Source organism: Bos indicus x Bos taurus, chromosome X (genome assembly GCF_003369695.1).
Source record: "Bos indicus x Bos taurus breed Angus x Brahman F1 hybrid chromosome X, Bos_hybrid_MaternalHap_v2.0, whole genome shotgun sequence".
Lineage (NCBI taxonomy): Eukaryota > Metazoa > Chordata > Mammalia > Artiodactyla > Bovidae > Bos > Bos indicus x Bos taurus.
Window position 1 is genome coordinate 49640629 of NC_040105.1, and position 23839 is coordinate 49664467.

Below are 23839 nucleotides of genomic sequence, written 5' to 3' on the forward strand. Positions count from 1 at the left end.
AAGTACTGCATTTTGGTCTCTCTTGTTGACCATGATGGCTACTCCATTTCTTCTAAGGGATTCCTGCCCACAGTAATAGATATAATGGTCATCTGAGTTAAATTCACCCATTCCAGTCCATTTTAGTTCGCTAATTCCTAGAATGTCAATGTTCACTCTTGCCATCTCCTGTTTGACCACTTCCAACTTGCCTTGATTCATGGAGTTAACATTCCAGGTTGCTATGCAATATTGCTCTTTACAGCATCACACCTTGCTTCTATCACCAGTCACATCCACAACTGGGTATTGTTTTTGCTTTGGCTCCATCCCTTCATTCTTTCTGAAGTTATTTCTCCACTGGTCTCCAGGAGCATATTGGGCACCTACTGACCTGGGGAGTTCCTCTTTCAGTATCCTATCATTTTGCCTTTTCATACTGTTCATGGGGTTCTCAAGCCAAGAATACCAAAGTGGTTTGCCATTCCCTTCTCCAGTGGGCCACATTCTGTCAGACCTCTCCACCATGACCTGTGTAGGTGTTGCAAGAGGACATCAGAGTGCAGACACACTGAAACCATAATCACAGAAAACTAGTCAATTTAATCACACTATGTTCACAGCCTTGTCTAACTCAATGAAACTAAGCTTTGCCCTGTGGGGCCACCCAAGACGGGCGGGTTATAACAGGATTAGAGCTAACAATAGAAAGATCTCAGTTCCATAATATACATTTTAAGATGACAGGATTAGTTAGAAGGTTCTCAAGAAGGAGAAACATGTCCTCAAGCAGGATATATTGTTGTCACTGGTACAGAGTTTAAGGGAAAAACATATCCTTGAGCAAGATGAGTTTTTTTGTTGTGCAATCATCAGCTCTGGGCTTAAAGAAAAAAAAGTTTGTCCTTTTCTCCTCCTTGAGAACTCCAGACCCCTATCTCCTCCTTGAGAGCCCCAGACTCCTCCCTCCTCCTTGGGGACCCCAGACTTCTTATGAATCTACCTAGGAATTTACTCTCTCACCCCCCCCCCCAACTTTTCTTTTAGGAGAATTATGTTGCCAAGGGAAAGGGGCATTGTTTTCATTCCCTAACTACTTCCTGCTGTTGAAGGGCATGGTCTCTAAAATGTTGAGGCAACATATTCTCTTAACCTCAGAGGGTCTCTGATTGAAGGGCCCCAAGTCATAGTTGGAGGAGGCTGTGGCACTCATAGGAGCCTGGACAACCATTTGTAACTTAAAAGCTTTCAAAGGGTTAGAAACAAACCCCGTTTTATAGTTACAGATGTAAGGCAAAACAGTCGTTAAACCAAGTTAAAACATAATCAAAATTAAAGGTTATATTATATCCATAGTTGCATCAGTCCATCTTAGGATTGTTAGATGTCATCAGATCAAGAAGAGGCATCACATAAGATTGTTGTTGGTGAAGGTTTTTGTAGAGTTGAAGAAAGTCCTTTCTTTGAAGCAGAGAATCTCACCATAGGAAGTCTTCAATTGATGAGGAGGGGGAGTGCTCCACAGACCCAGCGATTAGACCGACTGTGGAGGTTGAGTCAGTGGTCACCTCCCGGAGTTCTCATAATGTCTGCTGAAAAGCTGAAAGCTGAGTCACATAGTTAATTAATTCTAAGGCTTTAGGATCTATGACAATATCTGTGCACAAAAACGGTCTGTCATAGAGACAGTCCCTTCGTAGGAGCAGTTTGAGCCCTCATTAAAGCTATGGGCAAGTGTGTTTTCTGATTTAGCTTACACAGATGTCTCTTAATAATGCCATTAGCCTTTTCAACTTTTTCTGAAGATTGGGGTCTCCAGGAACAGTGTGATATTCTATTCCTAGAGCTTTCAGCACCCCTTGAGTTACAGTAGCTTTTAAGAGACAGCCATTGTCACTCTGAACTTTAGAGTTTAAGATCCCACTTATATCATGAGAAATCAGTACAGTAAGATTTCACTCATTCATCAACTTTAGAGGATACTGATTTTGACGTGGAAATAAGTGAGGGTCTTTGAGCTTGATAATGACAGGAACAGCATTTTGTGTTCAACCCACAGTTTTTCCATCAGCCCACACTCGGATTTACATTTTGTTCAGTTAAAAAGGGAGGGTTCCATATTCATGAAAACAGAGGCCTGGACCTTGCTTGGTATATCTCTCCCTAGAACAGTTGAGGGAGACTCTGGCATGATTTGAAATTCAAGAAAATACCATGGAGTCCTAGTTACAGCTTAAAGGACAACTGAAATAGTAATATTTGTCTCATCCAGACAGTCCCATTACAGTAGTGGATCGGGAGGAAAGCGGACCAGGGGCTTCAGTGAGCACAGAGAAAGTTGCCCTGGTGTCCAAAAGAAAATCAACTGATTGCCCTCCCCTGCCCCCAGTTCCTCAGGTATAATTAGGATGGGAGCTTGTGTGTGGACCCCTGGGCACCTTCAGTCCTGATTGTCCTGAGAGTCTGACCCCTGGGGCCTATACCTCGGAGGGCAGTCTCTCCTCAGGTATGGTCTTTTATAGACTGAACATGGGGCCGGGGTTAGCTTAGATGCCTGAAGGCATTCCCACTTGAGATGCCCTTCCTTTCCACAGTAATAACAAGCTCATCCCTTTTCACCCAGGTTCCTCTGGGCATTTTTCCTCAGGCTGTTTCAGAGCAGATCTAATAGCCATGCTGGGGCTTCAGTCTTTTGCCTGGTTCTTTTATTGCCTCCTATTTTCCTCCTCATATCCTCTACCATAATATACCACCTGAGCCAGCTGCAACAGTTTTTCTAAAGACTGATTTGGTCCAATGCCTGTTTTTGTAACTTATGGCAGATATTTGGAGCTGACTGAGTGAGAAATCTATCTTTTAAGAAAATTTCTCTGTCTGCACTTTTAGAATCAATGTCAGTAAACTTGCAGAGAGCCTCCCGTAGTCTATACTAGAGGTTTATCAGGAGTTTCCTTCTCTCCCTGTTATATGTCAGTCAACTTAGCATAGTTTAAAGTCTTAGTGTACGCTTGCTTGAGTCCTTCGAGAATACATCCAGCAAAGTGGCTCTGTTATGGAAACTGCTTGGTTCTCCATAGGGAGAAGGGCTATTTTGTGTTCTCTCTTTCCCCTTGTCTCATGTTCAAGCCATTCATCTCCAAAAGTAGGAGCTCCCCCCAAAACTCAAGCTATTGAATCACGAGTCAGCATCTGTCCCAAGACATACATTGTATCTCTCCAAGTAAGGTCATAAAGTGAAGTTAGTCCTGTAAAGGCTTCCATGCACTTTTTGGATCCTCTAAATAGTCTCAACTACAATTGAAACTGTTTGAATCTCTACTGGGACTGAGGCAACCCCTCCTGGAAGGTGCCCTGATTCTCAGCCTGTTCAGTTGGGAGTCCCAGACACAGGAGCAAAGTAAGAGGACAGGAGGCAGCTAAAAAGGTTTCACACCCAAACCTGCACCCTTAGGACATAAGTCTGGCATGTCTCACAGAGAGATAAAGAGCAACACATATAGCACTTCTACCCATTTCTCTTGTTTTCTACAGAACCAATCTAACTGTACAACAGTATCATAATTAAGAGACCCTTCAATAGGCCAGTGTTCCCCATCTTCCAAAGGATTCTGTGGCCATTAAGTATCACAGAAGATCAGGCATGTCTTTTTAAACTCTGGGTATCAAACTTGTCCCAGTTTTTTTAAATACATTTTTTTTTTTTACTTTAAAGGAGCAGTTCTGGAACTGCTAGCTCCCAACTGTAAAAGAAGCGGCATCCACGGCTGTGGCTTCTTTCCACTGGAGGCGTCCCTCTCCACTCCAGATAGGGGTTAGACAGACTTTCCACTAAAGCTTTCCTTCCCTGGTAGGACTTAGTCTGTCCCATACTGACACAGGTACCTTACTCGACCCTCCTGGTTCTACCACCGAGGCAGGGTGGAGATGCACAGGGATAAGACCTGATGGCATCCCAGACTGATTTTTAGTTCCTTACCACCAAGACCTTTGTTGATTTTCCCTTGTCTCTGAAGCCACCCAGAGTGTAACAGAGTAGATTTTCAAAATGTTTCCCAAGCTAGGACTATTAGGGGAAGCATCCATGTTCTATGTGCCTGTGCACATTTCTGAGTACAGTCCTGATCACAATAGAAGAGGTGAGTTATAAAGGGATGAACAACAATCAAGATGTCTGTTCTGAGTGTCACCATACCAGTATATGTGATAGCAAAAGGGTTGGCCAGCGAGGAAAAAAATTTTTTTTCCTTAAGCTATTATGGCTGATCCTTCCAGTTCATTCTCACAGATTCCACAAAAGGAATATCTAAGGAGTTGAAACAAACGCCACCAGAGAGCCTCCTCTGATCCACTAACAGTTAGCACTACCAAAGGAAGAAGCCCACTGTACTTCCAATCTGACCAGATCCTACAATTCCTAATCTGTGTCCTCAAAAAACTCATGGTCACCAGCAATACTTTTATCCACATAGATTAGAGGGACAGCTGTGACAAAGACTCACTTTCAGGTCACTGGCCTCAGAGGCAGGTAGCCAAGACAGTGACCTCGAGCCTGAGGGGCGTTCCTGGAGCTAGAGCTACATCTCGCTCCCAAACGTGCTTTTGTAACTTTCAGCTCCTAGCAAGGCTAGGCGCTTCCATACATGGAGTCTAAGTAAAAGTACACAGTAACACCATGGATAACAAGTCCCTTGAAAGTCTATGACCCAACAGATTAGGTTAGTAGTTCTGATTTCCCACACAATTATGAAATGGTCAAAGAGGCCAGGAAAAGATGACCTAGAAAGGAAAGTTTGTTCCACACGCTTTGCCCATTTCTGGCTGCTCCCCTCGCAGGGACATTGGGTGTCTCTTGGCATTGGTAGGTCAGTATAAACCCCTAACAAGGCTTCCCTTTTGGGGGCTGCCTTCAGTCATTCTGAGGCACCGTGAAGCCACAGAGCAGGGCTCATCACTTGGTTCACACAGGGCATGTCATTCATTCACACAAGCACACCATATAGTGAAGTAAAAGGACAAACGTATAATGAGAAAGCAGAGAGGCTAGAGCTCTTGAGCATTCTTACCTTGTCCTGAAGATTCAAGATGAGCCCCCAAGATGATAGCTCACAGTGAACGATGTTGGATTTGTGATGTCCAAAGAAGATTTAGCTTTGGGACCAGGGACCAGGCTTGATAACTCAAGAGCTTTTGTATAGCAGAGTTTTATTAAAGTATGAAAAGGGACAGAGAAAGCTTCTGACATAGACATCAGAAAGGGGACAGAGAGTGCCCCCTGGCACCAGTGTTTTTTATCTGTAATCCTCCAAGTGGTTCTGATGCATGCTCAAGTTTGAGAACCATTGCCCTATCCTACTAACATAGCTAACAAGGCCTATAAAAAGAATCAGTTCACTGTATCACTAAACTCGTAAGTTTTACATCATTGATTTTGATTTCTTCTCTCCAACTCTTTCTGTGTACATGTCTTCACTGTCCACTTGTGTCATTTCAGTTTCTAAGTGGCACATCTTTGGGCAAATATCTCAAAACATTTTTTTCTTGTCCTCAGTGACAAAGAAGACTGGCTGTTCATTACCACTAAGATTAAGTCAAATCATAACCTTATTTTTCTAACCTTTCATAATTTTATACATCCTCTAAGTTCAAATTATAACTAGAACCTGAGAAAAGGTTGAATGAAGAGCAAACAAAGTAATCATGTAACAGTTTTTTTCTGGTGCTCAACTAATTGAATATCTATATATCTATATCTAGGGCTTCCCTGGTAGCTCAGCTGGTAAATAATGTCTGCAATGTGGGAGACCTATATCTACCTTTCAAAGGAGACCAAAAAAAGAAAAGAAAAGAAAACACTTTTGGGTGTTTTCCTTCAAATCTCATGCCAGATAAAGGATAAGGAGAACATGCCAAATCATTAGTCACAGAACAGACTCCCTCTTCATTTTCTCTTTTCATTTTCCTAGATATTAATAGGACAAATATTCTAGAACATCAAACTTAAATTCTTCTTCTATAGAAGATTAATTCAACTGTTGATAAAATTAATCCCATGAGATTCTTTTAAGAATTTACATTTTTAATCTACATAATGACAGCATGTTCTTTGCTATTCAGTAAAAACTCTTTATCTCCATTGGGGACAATAAGATGAGGAAAGATGAGGTTCTGGCAGTCTGGAAGAAGTTTCTTCATGACATAAAATTGAGATGAATCTACTGTGCTGTAGATTCCCTAAATGCTTTTGTGTTCTGTTTCAGTTCTATAGAAACTAAAAAAGTTAGGGCTTTGAGTAATTCTAGTCAGGACATGACTGAGGGACTTCACTTTCACTTTTCACTTTCATGCATTGGAGAAGGAAATGGCAACCCACTCCAGTATTCTTGCTTGGAGAATCACAGGGACGGCAGAGCCTGGTGGGCTGCTGTCTATGGGGTCGTGCAGAGTTGGACATGACTAAAGCGACTTAGCAGCAGCAGTAGCAGCAGTTGGTGTCAAGCTCCACTTCTCCCAGTTCACAATGGCTCATCTTTTCCTTGGGAATGAAGTCAAATAAACACCTACCTTGAATGAGGTTTTAATAATACTTAATGAGTATAATGAAAGCACATTCCATTAGGTGTTATGGAATATATAAATTAAACATTCCTGGACTTCATAGAAAGAAGACTTTCATCTCATAAATACTATCTATTTCCCCTCAACTTTTTATTCATTCCTTCTCTAGTTGCATCTTGAAACAGACTTTCAACACATTTCAGGCCTGGATTACTATCTGTTTCTCCAACTGCCATCAGTCAGCCCATAGGTTAACTTTCTTTCAAAATTCCTTTGCCATTTCCTATCATATTATATCAAAACTCTTCTGCCTAGCTTTAAGGCTATCATTTGGCTCATCCTTCCCAACCAACTTTATTTTATACTATTTCCCAAACAGCAAGTCTTCTTCCCCTAGGTTAACTGTGAAATTCATTTTCTTTTTCTTAGGGAAAAGCTGAAGAAACAAGGGAAAGAAAAAAAAAGAAAGAAAGAAAAGAATGTTACTGAAATCTGTAATAGCAAAACTTTATTTATAATTGCTTTTAAGGAATATTTTTAGTGCATGCTGAGAAAACAGTAATATTCCAAACATATAGGTTACTATCTGATGAGGAATATAAGATGATGTTGGAAAAGGCTTTGGCATACACAACAACTGAAACCAGGTTATTAGAACACTTACACTATTAGAACATTGTTATCAGAACACTTACATATCACCTACTTTTATGTCACACCACATTCATAGACAGTTTATCTTCTAACTTCTTACTGGCTATTTGAGTAAATAGCGTTCAAGGTTATACATTAAGACTGGGGAGTAGGGAAGAAATGCAGAAGTGATAAGCATCACAACATTTCACAGCCTATATATACTAATACAACATTAAGAAATAGTATTCCAATTTTTTTCCTGAAACAGCATTTGGCAAAGTTTTAGCGCATGAGAAGACACTGCTTTGGCCCATCCACTCTTTCCAGCTTTTCAAAGTGTTTCCTGGCATTGCGAATATTGATCAGAGTAGCTGCAGAAGCTGAGGATGGGGTAGGGAAGATATCCAACACAGTTAGTACAAATAGCCAAAGGAATATACTACTAATAAAAAAGAAAAAAAACGAAAGAGAGCCAAATCCCTCAATTTATGTCACAGAGAACCTATGTCCGAAGTTAACCAGAGTTTAATTTTTCTGAGTAAAAGATTTGTTTATATTCTAAACATAATATTTAAAAAAAATTTTTTCAAACTCGTTTAGTTTGGAGCTAGTAGTAAAACATTATCTTCTGCTATATTATAATATTATCATAAGATAGATAATTTAAGAGATAATTTAAATTTCTGGGATTTCCTAGAAATATTGCTAGAACCTTTATTTTAATAGTTGTGATTGATATAAATATTATGGCATGGAGGCACCAAATATCTCTCTCTATGACCCTAACACAAATATGGGAGTACGGTACTTAGAAATATACAATGACATATAAAATGGTTCAACAATGAAAAGCTCAGAGCTTAGAGTGACTAGTCCTTTAAAAATATACCCCATGTCGAGCCAAGTCATACATTTGAGTTTGTTTTCTTTAAAATCCCCAGGTTTAGTAATTTGATTTCTGAAACTCCGATGAAGAAAAATATAATACCCTAGAGTTTAAATTATTTCTAAGCTTCAAAATATACATCAATTAAATAAAAATTATTTACCATTAGACAGAATGTGATCCAGTGGAGAAGGGAATGGCAAATCACTTCAGTATTCTTGCCTTGAGAACCCCATGAACAGTATGAAAAGGCAAAATGATAGGACACTGAAAGAGGAACTCCCCAGGTCAGTAGGCGCCCAATATGCTCCTGGAGACCAGTGGAGAAATAACTCCAGAAAGAATGAAGGGATGGAGCCAAAGCAAAAACAATACCCAGTTGTGGATGTGACTGCTGATAGAAGCCAGGTCCGATGCTGTAAAGAGCAATATTGCATAGGAACCTGGAATGTTAGGTCCATGAATCAAGGCAAGTTGGAAGTGGTCAAACAGGAGATGGCAAGAATGAACGTCAACATTCTAGGAATCAGCAAACTAAAATGGACTGGAATGGGTGAATTTAACTCAGATGACCATTATATCTACTACTGTGGGCAGGAATCCCTTAGAAGAAATGGAGTAGCCATCATGGTCAACAAGAGAGACCAAAATGCAGTACTTGGATGCAATCTCAAAAACGACAGAATGATCTCTGTTCATTTCCAAGGCAAACCATTCAATATCACAGTAATCTAAGCCTATGCCCCAACCAGTAATGCTGAAGAAGCTGAAGTTGAACGGTTCTATGAAGACCTACAAGACCTTTTAGAACTAACACCCAAAAAAGATGTCCTTTTCATTATGGGGGACAGGAATGCAAAAGGAGGAAGTCAAAAAAACACCTGGAGTAACGGGCAAATTTGTCCTTGGAGTACGGAATGAAACAAGGCAAAGGCTAAGAGATTTTTGCCAAGAGAATGCACTAGTCACAGCAAACACCCTCTTCCAACAACACAAGAGAAGACTCTACACATAGACATCACCAGATGGTCAACACCAAAGTGAGATTGATTATATTCTTTGCAGCCAAAGATGGAGAAGCTCTATACAGTCAGCAAAAACAAGACCAGGAGCTGACTGTGGCTCAGATCATGAACTCCTTATTGCCAAATTCAGACTAAAATTGAAGAAAGTAGGGAAAACCACTAGACCATTAAGGTATGATCTAAATCAAATCCCTTATGATTATACAGTGGAAGTGAGAAATGGATTTAAGGGAGTAGATCTGACAGGGTGCCTGATGAACCATGGACGGAAGTTCGTGACATTGTACAGGAGACAGGGATCAAGACCATCCCCATGGAAAAGAAATGCAAAAAAGCAAAATGGCTGTCTGGGGAGGCCTTACAAATAGCTGTGAAAAGAAGAGAAGCGAAAAGCAAAGGAGAAAAGGAAAGATATAAGCATCTGAATGCAGAGTTCCAAAGAGTAGCAAGAAGAGATAAGAAAGCCTTCCTCAGTGATCAATGCAAGGAAATAGAGACAAATAACAGAATGGGAAAGACTAGACATCTCTTCAAGAAAATCAGAGATACCAAGTGAACATTTCATGCAAAGATGGGCTCGATAAAGAACAGAAATGGTATGGACCTAACAGAAGCAGAAAATTATTAAGAAGAGGTGGCAAGAATACACAGAAGAACTGTACAAAAAGATCTTCATGACCCAGATAATCACAATGATGTGATCACTCATCACTCACCTAGAGCCAGACATCCTGGAATGTGAAGTCAAGTGGGCCTTAGAAAGCATCACTACGAACAAAGCAAGTGCATGTGATGGAATTCCAGGTGAGCTATTTCAAATCCTGAAAGATGATGCTGTGAAAGTGCTGCATTCAATATGCCAGCAAATTTGGAAAACTCAGCAGTGGCCACAGGACTAGAAAAGGTCAGTTTTCATTCCAATCCCAAAGAAAGGCAATGCCAAAGAATGTTCAAATTACTGCACAATTGCACTCATCTTACACACTAGTAAAGTAATGCTCAAAATTCTCCAAGCCAGGCTTCATCAATACGTGAACTGTGAACTTTCAGATGTTCAAGCTGGTTTTAGAAAAGGCAGGGAAACCAGAGATCAAATTGCCAATATCTGCTGGATCATTGAAAAAGCAAGAGAGTTCCAGAAAAACATCTATTTCTGCTTTATTGACTATGCCAAGGCCTTTGACTGTGTGGATCACAATAAACTGTGGAAAATTCTGAAAGATGGGAATACCAGACCACCTGACCTGCCTCTTGAGAAACCTGTATGCAGATCACAAAGCAACAGTTAGAACTGGACATTGAACAGGCTAGTTCCAAATAGGAAAAGGAGTACATCAAGGCTGGATATTGTCACCCTGCTTATTTAACTTCTATGCAGAATACATCACAAGAAATGCTTGGCTGGAAGAAACACAAGCTGGAATCAAGATGCCAGGAGAAATATCAATAACCTCAGGTATGCAGATGACACCACCCTTATGGCAGTAAGTGAAGAGGAACTAAAAAGCCTCTTAATGAAAGTGAAAGAGGAGAGTGAAAAAGTTGGCTTAAAGCCCAACATTCAGAAAACTAAGATTGTGGCATCTGGTCCCATCACTTCATGGCAAATAGATGGGGAAACAGTGTCAGACTTTATTTTTTGTGGTTCCAAAATCACTGCAGATGGTGATTGCAGCCAGGAAATTAAAAGACGCTTACTCCTTGGAAGGAAAGTTATGACCAACCTAGATAGCATATTCAAAAGCAGAGACATTACTTTGCCAGCAAAGGTCCGTCTAGTCAAGGCTATGGTTTTTCAGTGGTCATGTATGGATGTGAGAGTTGGACTGTGAAGAAAGCTGAGCCCCGAAGAATTGATGCTTTTGAACTGTGGTGTTGGATAAGACTCTTGAGAGTCCCTTGGACTGCAAGGAGATCCAACCAGTTCATTCTAAAGGAGATCAGTCCTGGGTGTTCATTAGAAGAACTGATGCTGAAGCTGAAACTCCAATACTTTGGCCACCCCCTGCGAAGAGTTGAATCATTGGAAAAGACCCTGATGCTGGGAGGGATTGGGGGCACGAGGAGAAGGGGACGACTAGGATGAGATGGCTGCATGGCATCTCTGACTCGATGGACACGAATTTGAGTGAACTCCGGGAGTTGGTGATGGACAGAGAGGTTTGGAGTGCTGCGATTCATGGGGTTGCAAAGAGTCGCACACAACTGAGCAACTGAACTGAACTGATTTACCATTAGTACTAATTTATTTTCATTGTGGTAAAATACACATAAAATGAAATTTACCATTTTAACCATTGTTAAATGTATAGGTCAGTGGCACTAAGTACATTCACAGGGTTGTGCGCTATAAAATAGTTTTTCAGTATCTTCAATAATGTACAACTTCTAAAGCAATTAGTTTAAAGAATATGTGGCTTTGAATCCATGTCAGCTAAGTTTAAACTTACGAATGGAAGGATCAGACATCACGACCATCACATAAGTGTTGGATGTAAAAATGTCAATGAAAGCAGCAAAGTTAGAGTTCCTGACTTCCATGCTCTGGAAAGATGCAGCTAGCTTGCTATAGGAGAAAGGGGAAAAGTGAGTAAAGGACATAAAATAATAGTAATATCAGACATTCTTATCTTTCATGTTAACATTTGCATACCATTATATCTCAATCTACCACCTCATTAAGACAGTTAATCACTAATCTCACTTTGTTTTCCAAGGAAACTCTAATGCCAAATTTAACATGTCTTGGAAAGTGGCCTTGACAGAAAGCGGATTAGGACTTGACAGTGACTGTGAAGTGAAGTGAAAAGTGGGCTTAGACATTGTTTCATGTTGCCAAAGATCTCTCTAATATTTAAGTTTATTCAGTTGAAATTTTCCTATCATTGAGATTAACAACTATACCTTTTGAATATTAGTTATGTTGAAATTCTAGAAATGACCCCATTTCTTTGAAAACAAAAATAGTAATAATATTTATATGCAATTTTCAATTTCTTCTTTAAAAATGTTGGCATAAACATACCAGAAAGTTTCAAAGTGTGCTATGGCATTAAAGGGATTACTTACACTTATTCTATTGTCTGAGTATCAAAGTTTTACTACAATAAGAATTTTGATTATTAAAACTTTACTAGATTATGATGTTCAGCCATTCCTACTTCCTACATTCACAATGCTAAGATTCAAACTAGATTTAAACAAAGCTGAGGCAATGTGATCAGACATTTTTAGATGCTCTTCTTTGTACCATTGCTGAAATCAGTACCACACCATTTTTATTATTGTAGTTTTATAGTAAATCTTGGTATTTGATAAGGTAAACCCTCCTTCTTTCTTTTCAAAACTCTCTTGGACATCGTCTGTTTACTTCTTCCCAAATAGTAAAAAACATCTTGAAAGGGTACTCAGCTTAGATATTTTTCATATGCTTCTTCTGCATCAGTTGAGTTTGCATTAAAGAATATTGTCTTTCACTTTAGTCAAGAAGTTTAGAGTTGAGTTTTTGTCTTGTTTTAAAATTTTGTTTATTTATTTTGGCTGTGTTGGGTCTTCATTGCTGCACAGGCTTTTCTATAGTTAGGGGAGTGGGGGCTATTCTCTAGTTGCAGTGCATGGGCTTCTAATTGTGGTGGCCTCTCGTTGTGGAGTACAGGTTTAGTTGCTCTGCAGCCTGTGGGATCTTCCCAGATGAGGGATCGAATCCACATCTCCTGCATTGGCAGGCAGATTCTTTATCACTGAGTCACCAGGGAAGCCCAAGATTTGTTTTTAATATAAGGGACTACACTGAATAGAGAAGTGGAGTCTACTAAAGGTATTTGAACCTCTCAAATATGACAATTTTTTCCTGAGATAAATATTGAATACATCACACAAGATCTCTTACCTGCAGCTCAGCTTAAATTGCTTAATAATGTTGCTGATTTTCTCGAATCTGTGGGCATCACGCTGTTCTTTACACTGATAGTGAGAAATCACCTACAAAAAAGAGCAATGCCCTTTCAATCCATGCAGCATTGTCATATCACCCTCTACTACTCCTCAAGCCATTACATCTGTCAGTCTCTTGGTTACCCTGATTTTCAGGGTAGAGTTGGCAACTGGTTTTACTGTTTTCATTACTCTGTCCCACATTCTATCAGTATTTTGCATAAATTCAACATCCCTAAGGATGACCCATCCAGTAATGTTTGGTTATAATTTTATTAGAACATTTAAGTATTATCTATTTTGGTTCACTGCTAGCCTTTCTCACTTACTTTAAATATTCATCTTATTTCAATATTTCACAGAATAGTTGTTGATTCAAAAAAAGTACAAATCAAAAAGGAAAAATAAATAAAAATTCTTAGCTGTTCTTGAGGTATACTTAATGTACTTAATTTTAACGAAGGCTATAACCAAGTGATTTTTGGTATTATATTTTAAAATCTTAACTGATTGATTCTAACCTCTGAGGATGTACTATTTATAAATGAAAAATGAACCTATTCATGATGCACACCAATGCCAGCTGAAAATGCATCCCCTAACACTTTCAGATTAATAAAACCACAAAAGTAGTCCCACAGGCTGATGTTAAGTTTCTAGTAGGAAGCAAAACTGAGTCATTTGCTAGAAGAATATTCACAGGGCAATTCCCTGAAACTATCTGAAATTTCAAAAACATAATTCCTAGACCAATGGTGGAATAGGTTCCTGTTGCTTGACTTCAAGCATCTCAGTGAAAATAGTCAAAGCACCTAAACACAGTCCTCAAAAGAAACCAAAAGCCACTTGTTATTGTTGGTGAAAAACAGAGTTCATATTAAATTAACCCCTATGATCATATGTGGTAGATGTGGCAGGAAAATACCACTAAGGAGGATTCCATCATGCCATGTGTATCAAGACAGACAGAAAAGCTCACTTGCTTGCTGCTATTCACACTAGTGGGAAAGACAGAACTCAGGATAATGAACTTCCCAGCAAGTAACCCCTGCCTATGGGATGAGGCAGAAGACCCTGGTTAGGTCTCGTTGCCTCAGCTGTACCAGTTAGCAGGAAGAATGAATGCCAAGTATGCTGCCATTAAAAACAATGTTTCTACAAAGTTAAGAGGAAAAACTGCACCTGCATTCTCTGCCCTCTGTTGGCTATAATAGGAAAAGAAACCAGTGTTTGACAGTTTGTCAGCTATATGCTAAACTTTGTACTAGGATTTAATGTTATCATGTCCTATTTTAAACCACACAAAAATTATGATATAGATATTATATCTATTTTATAAAAGGGGAGCCAAACTCAGATTAAAATATGTGTCTATCATATATATGTTGTTTACAAGAGACCCACTTCAGATCTAGGGACACAAAGAGACTAATAGTAAGGGGGTGTAAAAATATATTCCATGCAACTGAAATCAAAAGAAAGCTGGAATAGCAATACTCATATCAGACAAAATAGACTTTAAAATAAAGACTGTTATAATAGACAAAGGAGGACACTACAAAATGATCAAGGGGTCACTCCAAGAAGAAGACATAACAATTGTAAATATATATGCACCCAACATAGGAGCACCTTAATATATAAGGCAAATACTAACAGCCATAAAAGAGAAAGTGACAGTAACACAAAAATATTAGGGGACTTTTAACACAACAATTTCATTAAGGACAGATCATCCAGACAGAAAAATCAGTACGGAAATGCAGGCCTGAAACAACACATTAGACCAGATGAACTTCAGTTCAGTTCAGTCGCTTGTCTGACTCTTTGTGACCCCATGAATCCCAGCATGCAAGGCTTCTCTGTCCATCACCAACTCCCGGAGTTCACTTAAACTCATGTCCATCGAGTCGGTGATGCCATCCAGCCATCTCATCCTCTATCGTCCCGTTTTCCTCTTGCCTCCAATCCCTCCCAGTGTCAGAGTCTTTTCCAATGAGTCAACTCTTTGCATGAGGTGGCCAAAGTATGGGAGTTTCAGCTTTAGCATCATTCCTTCCTAAGAACACCCAGGACTGATCTCCTTTAGAATGGATTGGTTGGATCTCCTTGCAGTCCAAGGGACTCTCAAGAGTCTTGCTCAACACCACAGTTTAAAAGCATCAATTCTTCAGCGCTCAGCTTTCTTCACAGTCCAACTCTCACATCCATACATGACCACTGGGAAAACCATAGCCTCGACTAGACAGACTTTTGTTGGCAAAGTAATGTCTCTGCTTTTCAATATGCTATCTAGGTTTGTTATAACTTTTCTTCCAAGAAGTAAGTGCCTTTTAATTTCATGGCTGCAGTCACCATCTGCAGTGATTTTGGAGCCCAAAAAAATAAAGTCTGACACTGTTTCCACAGTTTCCCCATCTATTTCCCATGAAGTTATGGGACCAGATGCCATGATCTTAGTTTTCTGAATGTTGAGCTTTAAGCCAACTTTTTCACTCTCCTCTTTCACTTTCATTAAGAGGCTTTTTAGTTGCTCTTCACTTTCTGCGATGAGGGTGGTGTCATCTGCATCCCTGAGGTTATTGATATTTCTCCCAGCAATCTTGATTCCAGCTTGTGCTTCCTCCAGTCCAGCATTTCTCATGATGTACTCTCATGATGCATAGAAGTTAAATAAGCAGGGTGACAATATACAGCCTTGATGTACTCCTTTTCCTATTTGGAACCAGTCTGTTGTTTCATGTCCAGTTCTAACTGTTGCTTCCTGACCTGTAAACAGATTTCTCAAGAGGCAGGTAAGGTGGTCTGGTATTCCCATCTCTTTCAGAATTCTCCACAGTTTATTGTGATCCACACAGTCAAAGGCTTTAGTATAGTCAATAAAGCAGAAATAGATGTTTTTCTGGAACTCTCTTGCTTTTTTGATGATCCAGCAGATGTTGGCAATTTGATCTCTGGTTCCTCTGCCTTTTCTAAAACCAGCTTGAACATGGTTCATGTATTGATGAAGCCTGGCTTGGAGAATTTTGAGCAGTACTTTACTAGCGTGTGAGATGAGTGCAATTGTGTGGTAGTTTGAGCATTCTTTGGCTTGCCTTTCTTTGGGATTGGAATGAAAACAACAAACCTTTTCCAGTCTTGTGGCCACTGCTGAGTTTTCCAAATATGCTGGCAAATTGAGTGCAGCACATTCACAGCATCATCCTTCAGGATTTGAAATAGCTCAACTGGAATTCCATCACCTCCACTAGCTTTGTTCGTAGTGATGCTTTCTAAGGCCCACTTGACTTCACATTCCAGGATGTCTGGTTATAGGTGAGTTATCACTCCATCGTGATTATCTGGGTCGTGAAGATCTTTTTGTACAGTTCTTCTGTGTATTCTTGCCACCTCTTCTTAATATCTTCTGCTTCTGTTAGGTCCATACCATTTCTGTCCTTTATCGAGCCCATCTTTGCATGAAATGTTCACTTGGTATCTCTAATTTTCTTGAAGAGACGTCTAGTCTTTCCCATTCTGTTGTTTTCCTCTATTTCCTTGCATTGATCGCTGATGAAGGCTCTCTTATCTCTTCTTGCTATTCTTTGTAACTCTGCATTAAGATGCTTATATCTTTCCTTTTCTCCTTTGCTTTTTGCTTCTCTTCTTTTCACAGCTATTTGTAAGGCCTCCCCAGACAGCCATTTTGCTTTTTTGCATTTCTTTTCCATGGGGATGGTCTTGATCCCTGTCTCCTGTACATTGTCACGGACCTCAGTCCATAGTTCATCAGGCACTCTATCTATCAGATATAGTCCCTTAAATCTACTTCTCACTTCCCCTGTACAAAGGATTTGATTTAGGTCATATCTGAATGGTCTAGTGGTTTTCCCTTCCTTTTTAAATTTTAGTCTGAATTTGGCAATAAGGAGTTCATGATCTGAGCCACAGTCAGCTCCCAGTCTTGTTTTGGCTAACTGTATAGAACTTCTCCATCTTTGGCTGCAAAGAATATAATCAATCTGATTTCTGTGTTGACCATCTGGTGATGTCCATGTGTAGAGTCTTCTCTTGTGTTGTTGGAAGAAGGTGTTTGCTATGATCAGTGTGTTCTCTTGGCAAAACTCTCTTAGCCTTTGCCCTGCTTCATTCTGTACTCCAAAGCCAAATTTGCCTGTTACTCCAGGTGTTTCTTGACTTCCTACTTTTGCATTCCAATTCCCTTAACTGGTATTTATAGATCTTTCCTTCCAAAAGCAGCAGAATACACATTCTTCCCAAGTGCACATGGAACATTCTCCAGAACTGATCACATACTGGCCCACAAAGTGAGCCCCACCTGGTAAATTTAATAAAATTGAAGTCATATCAAGCATCTTTTCCCACACAACACTATGAGGTTAGAAATCAATTACAAGAAAAGAAAACTATAAAAAACACAAATACATGGATGCTAAATAATATGCTACTAAACAACCAATGAATCACCGAAGAAATCAAAGAGGAAATAAAGAATACCTAGAGATAAATGAAAATGAAAGCATGATGATTCAAAACCTATGGGACACAATAAAAGCAGCTTTAAGAGGGAAGCTTATAGCAATATAGTCTTATCTAGGAAACAAGAAAAATCTCAAATAAACAACCTAACCTTAAAGCAACTAGAGAAGAAGAATAAAACCCAAAGTTTAATAGAAGGAAAGAAATCATAAAGATAGAACAGAAATAAATGAAATAGAGATGAAGAAAACAATAGAAAAGATCAATGAAACTAAAAGCTGGACCTTTGAAAATATAAATAAACTTGATAAACCATTAGTGAGACTCATCAAGAAAAAAAGAGGAGAGGATTCAAATAAAATTAGACATGAAAAAGGAAAAGTTACATACAGCTGATACCACAGAAATTAAAATAATTGTAAGAGACTACTACAAGCAAATATATGCCAATAAAATGGAAAATCTGGAAGAAATGGACATGTTTCAGTACAACGTTCCAAGATTGAACTAGGAAGAAATAGAAAATATAAACAGACCAATCACAAGTAATGAAATTAAAACTGTGATTAAAAATCTTCCTACAAACAAAAGTCCAGGACCGGATGGTTTCACAGGTGATTTATATCAAACATTTAGAGAAGAGCTGACACCTATCACTCTCAAACTCTTCCAAAAAATCACAGAGGGTGGAATATTCCCAAACTCCTCCTACAAGGCCACCATCACCCTGATACCAAAACCAGACAAAGATATCACAAAAAAAGAAAATTACAGGCCAATAACACTGATGAACACAGAAGCAAAACTCCTCAACAAATATTCTTTCAAGCTGGGAGTTTATTTGATTTCGTTCCCTAAGGAAAAGATGAGCCATTGTGAACTGGGAGAAATGGAGGTTGACAACACTAACTAGAACTACTCAAAGCCCTAACTTTTTCAGTTTCCACAGAACTGAAATAGAACACAAAAGCATTTAGGGTATCTACAGCATAGTAGACTCATCTCAATTTTCTTTTCTCTGTGTCATAAAGAAACTTCTTCCAGACTGCTAGAACCTCACTTTTCCTCATCTTACAGTCCGCAATAGCAAGTTTTTACTGAGTAGCAAAAAACAAAGACACAGATCTAAGAAATCAAACATGACACAAACAAATAGAAAGATATACCATGTTCTTGGATTGGAAAATGAATATTGTCACAATTACCATATTCCTCAAGGCAATCTACAAATTCAACACAATCCCTATCATATTATCAATGGCATTTTTTCATAGAACCAGAATAAAAAGTCTTAAAATTTGTATGGAGAAACAAAATTCCCTGAATATCCAAAGCAATCTTGAGTAAGAAAAACAGAGCTGTAGGAATCAGGCTCCTTGACTTCAGACTGTATGACAAAGCTACAGTAAATGAAACAGTATGGCACTGGCATGAAAGTAGACCTATAGATTAATGGAATAGACTAGAAAGCTCAGATGTAAATCCACAACCTATGATCAATTAATCTACAACAAAGGAGGCAAGACTATATAATGAAGAAAAGACAATCTCTTCAACAAATGGTGCTGGAAAAACCAGATAGCTACATTTGAAAAATTAAATTAGAACATTCTTTAACACCATACACACAAAAACTCAAAATGGATTAACGACCTAAATGTTAGACTGGACAGTATAAGACTCTTGAGAGGAAAACATAGGCAGAACACTCTGACATAAATTGCATCAATATCTTTTTCAATCCATCTCCTAGACTAATAGAAATTAAACACAAACAAATGGGATTTAATTAAACTGAAAAGCCTTGCACAGTAAAGGAAACCATAAAGAAAGCAAAAAGACAACTCACAAAATGGGAGAAAATATTTGTAAACTATGCAGCTGACAAGGGATTAATCTCCAGGCTTACAAACAGCTCATGTGGTTCTCAATATCAAAAAACAAACAACACATTAAAAAAGTGGGCAGACCTAAATAGATATTTCTCCAAAGACATACAGATAGCCAAGAGGCACATGAAAAAATGCTCAATATCACTAATTATTAGAGAAATGCAAATCAAAACTATAAACGAGATGTCACCTCAAACCAGTCAGAATGGCCATCATGAAGTCTACAAACAATAAATGCTGAAGAGGGTGTGGAGAAAAGGGAACTCTCCTACACTGTTGGTGGGAATTTAAGTTGGTACAGCCACTAGGGAAAACAGTGTGGAGGTTCTTTAAAAAACTAAAGCATGGTTGTCATATGATCCAGCAATACCACTCCTTGGCATATATCTCAATAAAAGTATAATTCAAAAATATACATGCATCCCTATGCTCACAGGAGCACTATTCACAATAGCTAAGACATGGAAACAGCCTAAATGTCCACTGACAGTGAATAGATCAAGATGTGGTACATAAATATAATTGAATATTCAGTTCAGTTCATTTCAGTCACTCAGTCATGTCCTACTCTTTGCAACCCCATGAATCGCAGCACACCAGGCCTCCCTGTCCATCACCAACTCCCAGAGTTCACTCAAACTCACATCCATCCAGTTGGTGATGCCATCCAGCCATCTCATCCTCTGTCGTCCCCTTTTCCTCCTGCCCCCAATCCCTCCCAGCATCAAAGTCTTTTCCAATGAGTCAACTCTTCACATGAGGTAGCCAAAGTACTAGAATTTCAGCTTTAGCATCAGTCCTTCCAATGAACACCCAGGACTGATCTCCTTTAGAATGGACTGGCTGGATCTCCTTGCAGTCCAAGGAATTCTCAAGAGTCTTCTCCAACACCACAGTTCAAAAGCATTAATTCTTCGGTGCTCAGCTTTCTTCACAGTCCAACTCTCACATCCATACATGACCACTGGAGAAACCATAGCCTTGACTAGACAGACCTTCGTTGGCAAAGTAATGTCTCTGGTTTTGAATATGCTATCAGCTTTCTTCACAGTTGAGTAACTGAATATTACTCAGCCATAAAAAAGAATGAAATAATGTCATTTGCAGCAACATGGATGGACCTAGGGATTATCATATTAAATGAATAAGTGAAGTAAGCCAGAAAGAGAAAGATAAATATCATATAATATCATTCATATATGGAATCTGAGAGAAATTATACAAATGAACTTGTTTGCAAGATAGAGACTCACAGACTTAGAGAAGGAACATGTGATTGCCAGGGTGGACAGGTGGGTGTAGGAATAGATTGGGAGTCTGGGATTGACACATAGATAGATGCTGCTATATGTTAGAATAGATGGCCAATGGGGACCTACTGTACAGCACAGGGAACTCTGCTCAATATTCTGTAATAACCTAAATGAAAAAAGAATTTAAAAAAAAGAATAGATCCATGTATATGTAAAAAAAGAAAAGAAATGTGTCTAAAATCACCAAGCTTTGGTAGAGCTCAGAAACAAATTTACTGTGAGCTACTCTTAGGGTTATATTTATGCAGCTGATCAGCGATTACTTATGCAGTTCTTGTGACATGTCAAATGAGTTTTTATTACTGTTATTAAACATTTTGCTTATAAATATAATATTGGGTTTTTCATACTCCCTCACAGCCATATACACAGTAGGAGATAATATTATTAAGTTGAATTTATAAGAAAAATAATGCCAACATACCTTTTTGCCCTTTCACCTCGCCATCTGAACTCTTATCTATGCCATTGAGTTGACCATTACATCTCTTCCATGTTAAAAGTTTTAAACTGTTTTGGAGAAAGGGGTGTGATGCAAGTTTTCTCAAAGGAAAATACCCATCATTTCATAATAGAAGTCAATGGGAAATAGGAATTATTTAAGGCAAATGGACAATTATTAACAAAATAATCTAAATTCTATAGTAACAAATACCTGCAAATGTCTAAGTGATACTAATTATTAAAGACCAACACATAAAAGAACTCCTTTCAAGTTACTTGCTGACAATACTACTTCATAAATAAAGCTATGTATGCTGAAGTAATGACAAGAAGGAAAATGAGTGTTTCTGACAGTGGCAACATATTCTCCATTGCTGAACAGAAGAAGGTGAGTGTGAAATACATCTGCACAGCAGAAAGTTCTTACCAGAAAAGTGGCTCTCTCAAATAGAAGTACTTCATCAGCCTCAATAATTTCAGCAAAATTCCTTAGGTTCATTTCCAGCTGCTGGACATTGGGGATCAGCTGATAAACAATGCTGGACCAAGCCTAACAGAACAGAAGCACAGTGCAATATTACTAACTGGTAAACAGGCCCAGATCTTTGCAAATGAGTAAGTATACTATGGGCTTCCCTGGTGGAAGTATACTATAATATATAGAAAGGAGAATATAGTGATAATTGAGTCCTCAACAAATTCTAGTAACAAATATAACACAAATGACGTGAGAAAATGAAACTAATATTTATTTTTGTTGTTCAGTTAGATTTTTAAAAGTTTCAAACACTTATGAAATGCTTCTTTCCACTGATAGTTAAAAATCAACAAATACTTTAGTTCCATCATATTGCCTTAGGGAAAGCTGAAAACTCTGATTTATTGGGCTAAAGAACTTCTAATCCAGTCATTCAAATAGATATCTAAGACCAATAGTGTAGATTGCTCTTAAGATCAGAACCTAATATTTACATACATCCAAGAATCAATTTAGTGTAAACACCAGAGCCACATAGAAAAATGGCCCCTCCCCTCAATGGAATAACATACAAGAGAAATTACAAGAGAAAATAGTGGCTTTATTTGAAAAGGCTTATTGTCAGCTGTATAAATTATTGATCTAATCAAATTAAAAGTGGTCCACTGTGTGTTTGCCTAAAACTGATTTCATCCAGAGGAGTATGACTATAATAGGAATTTAAATTAATCATACCCTCCCTCTATTTTCTTAAGGCTCTTTTATTTGAATTTTCATTATAATATTCCTTTCAATTTCATTCCAATTTGTCTGGTAGAGTGTATAATCTTCTCTCCCCTACTAGAGCACAGGAACCTGGTCTTAGTTATTTGTGTGTCCAACAGTATCAAGCAGATATGCAATGAGTGCTTGTAGAATAAACTTTAATAAATATAAAAATTTATGTCAGCTCTATGTAACATTTATGTAAGAGATGTAAGAGCCATGTTTCTGTTCCAATTAGTTTTATTACTTAGGCATGGGGGTTCAGGTTCCAAGTTCCCAGGTCGGTGTTAATGTCACTGCTGAATTTACCTTGGAGAAGGCACCAAAGCTAACCACAGCAGAGACATTGTCACTCACAGCAGTGTTGTGATTAGCCAATTGTCTTTGGTCGTGTTATGTATTGCCATCCTTCACACCGCAGTTGGTTCTTATCAGTGCGTCATGTCCATCCTTATTCACGGTTACCTGTTCTATGGGAATAAGGCTTTGAGAGAAATTCGGCCCAAATTAATCTAGAACAGTATTTCCTAGACAGGTATCTCAAAATGATCTGTTATTAGAGTGAGGCTGGGTCAACATAATATTGGGAAAAATTAATTAGTTAAAAAAATAAATCAGTGGTTATGTTTTAAAGTCCAACTGTTTTTCTCCTTGGCAAATCAGGTTTCTGTGCTTTTGGTTGAAGATACTTGTCAAATGCAGTTGATACTGAGGCTGTAGCTATGAGTCACTGAAAAGGATGCTTTCCTACCCAGACTTGTCAATGAACACCAGAAACAGTCTGAAGGAAAGGTCTGACCACAGAAGACCCAAAAGAAGCCAGTCTTTCAAATCACTAAATCACTGGGAGAAAGCAGGATAAGGAGCCTATGTGCCAATGAGGTAATTTCAACTTCATCCATAACACAGCTATTATTGTAACCTTTACAACTACTATAAGCAGTGTGGTATCCATTCCAGCAATAGGAACAATTTCTTTGGTTGAAAGAATGCTAGTCTTTAATTTTGCATGAAAGTTGCAGCTACATGTCTCATTCTAAGACTCCCTTCTCCAATTACTCCCCTAAATACTGTTCTTCTATTGCCATCCAAACTTAGACAGACTAGCTTATATCCTGTAGAGGTACCTGAATATTAGATACAGTTCCAATCAGCATTGAGACCAAAACAGGTCAAAATGGATGATGGCCAGTGAAACCTCTACTGTCATGAAGATCTGCATCAAATTAATCAGGACCAAACTGGGCTAATTCAGTGTGATCTGGTAGGTATGTCGACCCAACCTAAAATCAAAACCAAAATCTCTTAAGGTTAAGTTGAATATTTTTCAATGTATTGTAGATAATTTCTTCTTTTAGTTCAACACATCTAGATTGCTATGAAAGGGTCTAAAATCTTTTAGTTTTGATAATACCTTTCTAGTTTTTTTTTCATGCTCTTTAAACTCAGGGAAA

The 23839-nt window shown here is 38.5% G+C and overlaps 1 protein-coding gene across 2 annotated transcripts in view; it reads right to left on the minus strand.

The window, feature by feature from the left end:
- Positions 1 to 7020: 7020 nt before the first annotated feature.
- RRAGB (Ras related GTP binding B) overlaps positions 7021 to 23839 on the minus strand; it is a 41173-nt gene continuing 24354 nt past the window's right edge. For both annotated transcript variants that reach the window (XM_027533939.1, XM_027533940.1), the window contains 4 exons: positions 21570 to 21692; positions 12971 to 13062; positions 11532 to 11647; positions 7021 to 7550 (listed from right to left, as the gene is read on the minus strand). In XM_027533939.1, the coding sequence (XP_027389740.1) occupies positions 7453 to 7550; positions 11532 to 11647; positions 12971 to 13062; positions 21570 to 21692 (429 nt within the window). In that variant the 3' untranslated portion in view covers positions 7021 to 7452. The remainder of the gene's footprint in view (positions 7551 to 11531; positions 11648 to 12970; positions 13063 to 21569; positions 21693 to 23839) is intronic.